At 40.4% G+C, this 5,044-nt stretch overlaps 1 protein-coding gene across 1 annotated transcript; it reads right to left on the bottom strand.

Annotated features, from left to right (window-relative positions):
* Positions 1 to 364: 364 nt before the first annotated feature.
* On the bottom strand, positions 365 to 4,760 carry LOC107562503 (cytoplasmic polyadenylation element-binding protein 1-like). Its single transcript, XM_016247132.1, has 5 exons — positions 4,669 to 4,760; positions 4,043 to 4,211; positions 3,113 to 3,304; positions 2,376 to 2,584; positions 365 to 373 (listed from the first exon to the last, which is right to left on the bottom strand). The coding sequence occupies exons 1-5, from the start codon at positions 4,681 to 4,683 to the stop codon at positions 365 to 367; spliced, it is 594 nt and encodes a 197-aa protein (XP_016102618.1). The 5' UTR covers positions 4,684 to 4,760.
* Between the last annotated feature and the right edge of the window lie 284 nt (positions 4,761 to 5,044).

Raw genomic sequence — 5,044 nt, 5'->3', positions numbered from 1 at the left:
ACAAATTACAAAGACTACCGAGTCACTTCCTCCAGAGGGCAGCACTTACATTGTTTCTTACCGTCTTCTGCTTAAAGTATAGCTCACCTCAAAAGTAAATGTTTCATGATGTTGTAAACCTGTTTGACGTTCTTTAATGATACAAAAAGATATGTTAGGCGCAACGAGAGACTTTTTTTGGCATGGATAAAACAGCAACTTAATATGACAAATGAGGCTGTCAGTCCATGACATTCTGCTTAACATCCCTTTTTGTGCTCCATGGAAGAAAATTATGCAGATCTTGAGGCACATGCACATGAGGGAGAATAATAGAATACATTTTTAGGTGAAGTCTCTGAACGACCCCCCTAATTCTGGATGTTTAATCTGACTATAGGTACATCTCAAAAAATTAGAATATCATGAAAAAGGTCAATATTTTTTGTCACTCATTTCAGAAAGTGAAACCCATATATTATATAGATTCATTACACATAGAGTGAAATATTTCAAGCCTTTATTTCTTGAAATTTTGATGATTATGGCTTACAGATAATGAGAACCCAAAATTCAGTGTCTCAGAAAATTAGAATATTACATAAGATCAATAAAAAAAGGATATTTTAAACAGAAATGTCAGGCTTCTGAAAAGTATGTTCATTTCTATGCACTTAATACTTGGTTGGGCCTCCTTTTGCATGAATTACTGCATCAATGCGGCGTGGCATGGAGGCAATCAGCCTGTGGCACTACTCAGGTGTAATGGAAGCCCAGGTTGCTTTGATAGCGGCCTTCAGGTCATCTGCATTGTTGGGTCTGGTGTCTCTCATCTTCCTCTTGACAATACAAAGTTGTACCAAGTCAGGGGTGTCAAACTCTGCAGAGTTTACATTCAACCCTAATTAAACACCTGGGGGGGGTATTCCAGAAAGGAAGTTAAGTGACATACCCAGGTTCTGTATTTTTAAGGGTAGGCGGATAACTCCGCTTCCGGTTCCAAAAACTGAGGTAACTCTCAGGATATGCAAGTAGCAATAGAAACTTTAACCCTGAAACATAACCTATCAGGTTATGTTCTGAGAATGTTTACTTCAGCACATGCATGAGCTATTGACGAGACTCCAATGGGAGTGGCAGATTGCGCACAATACACGATTACAATATGGTTATAAATTTTTATAAAATCGTGCTTTATAGTTAACAATATAAAGAAATATTATTCTATTATATTTCAGTTATAATAGTAAAAAAAAAACAAAAAAAAACACGTCTAATACATTATATTTTGTCATTTCACACATCATGGATCTGTATTTTCTACAATAAAAATAGATGTGATGGCATCAAACACCACAATTCTTATTCTCATTTAAAGGATATAAAAAAAAAAAAATAAAAAAAAAAGGATTGCACAACCATCAATTAGGTGGCAATATGCTCCAGGTCTGTAAACGACCATTGAACTAAAGCAGCATGGCATGCTTTTTCTAGCGTCGTTTCCACGGTGACTTGTCAATTCGTCGCTCTGTTGAGAAGGTCTTGTTTTAACCATGAACAGACTCCGTTGACAACTTATTCCCGGACGCGTTTTTGGAACCAGCATACCTCAAGCAAGCAAGGTTTGGGTTAATCAACAGGGTATGTGTGATGGCAAGTCAACCTTGCTTTCTGGTATACACCCCTGATCCAACTAATCAAGTCCTTCAGGCTTATTTGAAAACTACACGGTATGAATGTTCTGGTATGAGGGCTCTGGCCCTCCAGGAATTGAGTTTGACACCCGTCCAAGGTGAATAACTGGTTGTCAAATCTGGGCCCAGATTTACAAAAATCTTCAGAAAATTAATTTGTGCTGCCCCCAAAACACTACACACATACATCAACTTTGTAATGCTTAATTTGAAAGGACCCAATAAATAGCTTACATTGGGGATTTAAGAAATAGGAGGTTATCCCAACTTTGAGATTAAGATTAAAAACATTGGAATGAATTAATTTGTCTTTAAAAAAAAATCTTGCATCTTAATTTAAAATAAGAGGGAACAATATATTAACTTTAATCTTCAGTTAAAAAAAAATATGAAAATAGCAGTTATGGCTTATTCAGAATATAGTGAATCCTAATGCACATTTAAATGAGAAATATAGGGTTTACATACAAACAATAGTACTATATAGTGTAATTTACCCTTTCAATGGCTGAAAATTACCCTTATCGTGGTCATGGAGCATATATCACCCATCTAAGTAGTTTAAAGAGGGAATTGCTAGAAAAGTAACTACATAATGCTTCAATTCCCCAACAAACAAGCCAAATACAATGGTTTATAAATAAAAAAAGCCTTTGAAGAAACTAAGCTACAGTACACAGATAATGATCTCAGAACCCTTACCAACAGGTCTGAGAGGTGATCAGAACCAGAGCTGAAGCCACTGGTCTCCGAGTCCACAGGGCTAATGGAGTGAGAGTCCAGGAAAGATTGAGAGTTCAAGCGTGCCATGCTGGGAAATTTTTCTAGGAAGTCTGTGGCACCAATGGAAGGCTCCGAGTATCTCGGAGGCTTGTTGGAGAGATGGCTGGGAGTCCCCAAAATTCCTTGCACTGGGGGGGGGGAGAATATAAGAATATAAAAAAAATTTACAAAAAGTACACAGTAACACTAAAAATATCACCCCAAAGTAATAAAGGAAAACCAAAGTATAGATTTTTGTATTGCTTGCCAAACCATCAAAAAAAATTAAATATAAAAAATTCCAAGACTCAAACAAGAACAGCTGAAAAGAACAGCTCTCTTATTGCAGCACTACTAATGAGAACTACCAGAACATGAGGCAGGCCGAGAATGTGATTAATGTCAACAAAAGGCTCTGACTCACTGTTACAGGCCCAGTGAGAACGGTTTAAACACACTCTAGTCAGGAGAAGGCTATCAATAAAGACCCAGAAAGAGACTCCACAAAGACAACTCCGTTTTATAACTAGAATGGATAAAAAGTCAGTTTTAAAGCCCACTTAAAAACAACTAAGGCTCACTGAATCAGTATTGCATAAATAGTGTCACTTCAACATTCATTTAACATTGTATCAACATTATCATATGGTTGTTTAAATGTTATTCATTCCACTCACGCGAGGCTGTGTTGGTCTGTGCAGAGGGATCGGTGTCATGGCTGCTCCACGGTCTCTCCCAGTCAGACAGGCTGAGGGACTGTAGGCCCAGACCCCAGTTATTGACATCAGGCAGACCCCTGGATGAGTCCTGGCCACCACTGGGAAAAAGCATCCTGCTCCGGACCGCAGACAGGTCCGAGTCGGGACGATCTGTTAACGGTGTCCAAAAATAAAACACTCACTGTTTGGCGACTCTGCATCAGCAGTGGGAATAAGAGGCATGCACATTAGAGAAAGCATTGGCTCCCTAGGCTCTGATAAATCACGGCTCGCCTCCCTCGGCCTGGCTAAACTGCACAGGAGCAGCGGTCTCTGCAGAGACGACCCAGGTGCTGCTGCCCTCACAGCCCCTTGCAAATGACATCAGTCCCTGGCCTCCTCTGATGCCACACCACTGAGCACTCCTGACAAATTCTCCTGCAAAGAGGCAGCACCCCCTCCCACCTCTGGCTCAGACACTCGAGGTGGCAGGGAGAGAGAGTTTGCCGCTAGCTGCAGGCTAAGAGACAGAAAACTCCAGTGAATCGCAGGACTGTTGCTATTGGCCAAGTAGCTGAAGAGAGCAATCTGGGCTGCTCATGCAGAGCTGGACTGCATCCAACTGCTTGCTCCAGCATCCTCCGTCTCGCCTGCATGACATTGCATGACCAGTGCTGTAATGACTCCCTGTGCACATGATGCTCGAATGCAGGGCCAAAGCTGAAGGGGCAAAAAGCAATGCAGCAGATACACATGAACGTAGGAAGCGGAAAAAGTGTGACAAAAAGGGTACAGCTCTGCATTTGTTATGCCTGCACATATATTAATGAACCGTTGACTCGCGCTTGTTCATCGTCTTCTACCTCTCAATTAAAAATTGCATCTCTCTGTACACAAAATATGGTTTACCATAAAAAGGGTCTCGCTTGCATTTGGTAGAGGGAGTCGTGCAAACCCCGCTTAGATCCAATGAGTTTCCCAGCATGGTGTTCATCCTGGAGAACGCGTCTGCATTACTGCATGTAGACAGGGCTGGAATGTCAGAATCCAGGCAGTTAAGAAGCCTGGGGTTTTCACTCTGTCAGAACAAAACAGATATACATCACAGAAATGGTGAAACATAGGCCTGACTCTTACCTTGCCTGACCATTTTATGTTCAGTTAGCAAAACAGGATGTTATAAGTTTGAAGTTGAGAAATTCATTCTAGTACACCACGTTCACTACTAGAGTGATGGAGAACAATATGCTTAGTAGTTAATTTGCCATGCACGCTGTTAAACTGAACTACAAAGCAGCCAATGATTACATTGGCCAAGCCCAATCAATGGCAACTATATTAAATGGACCTCTATCTCACTGTAACAATCTTTAATCATGACAGATACAGGTTAGCTAGCATTTCTGAAAAAAAAAAGTAAAAAAGACAGTAAACGCGGACCAAACAATCACAAACGAAACATTTAACACGCTCACACAAATCCAAAGGCGCTTTAAGAAGGCAAGATTCAAATCCGAACTGGCACCAAAACTCACCAGAGAAAACGCCATGGTAGGACTATCGACCAAAATTATCGAAAACAACACCCTACTTACTTCTCAAAAAGTCTACTTAAACCTTTCGAAGGAAATTTTGGCCTAATTTACAACACCTGTGCTCGGGTCAAGCACCTCTACTCTCCCGGGATCCAGTTCTTCTCGAGTAACCAATCACAGATGACATATTGATAGTTATTCATGAGGGGCGGGCACTTGACGCGGACGGCATTTTTCCATAGGCTAATTTACTGTTTCAAAACCCACTGTATCTTTTTTTTTTAAATGCCCCCAAATTATATCTATTATTATATCCTTTATTACAATATTTCTGCTTCCCGTCTGAGTTTCATTTTTTCATACCAGTTCATTCTTC

Source organism: Sinocyclocheilus grahami, unplaced genomic scaffold, assembly GCF_001515645.1.
Source record: "Sinocyclocheilus grahami isolate Dianchi unplaced genomic scaffold, SAMN03320097.WGS_v1.1 scaffold826.1, whole genome shotgun sequence".
NCBI classification, from domain to species: Eukaryota; Metazoa; Chordata; class Actinopteri; order Cypriniformes; family Cyprinidae; genus Sinocyclocheilus; species Sinocyclocheilus grahami.
The sequence above is the reverse complement of the archived record's forward strand: the minus strand, read 5'-3'. Positions and strand labels throughout refer to the sequence as shown.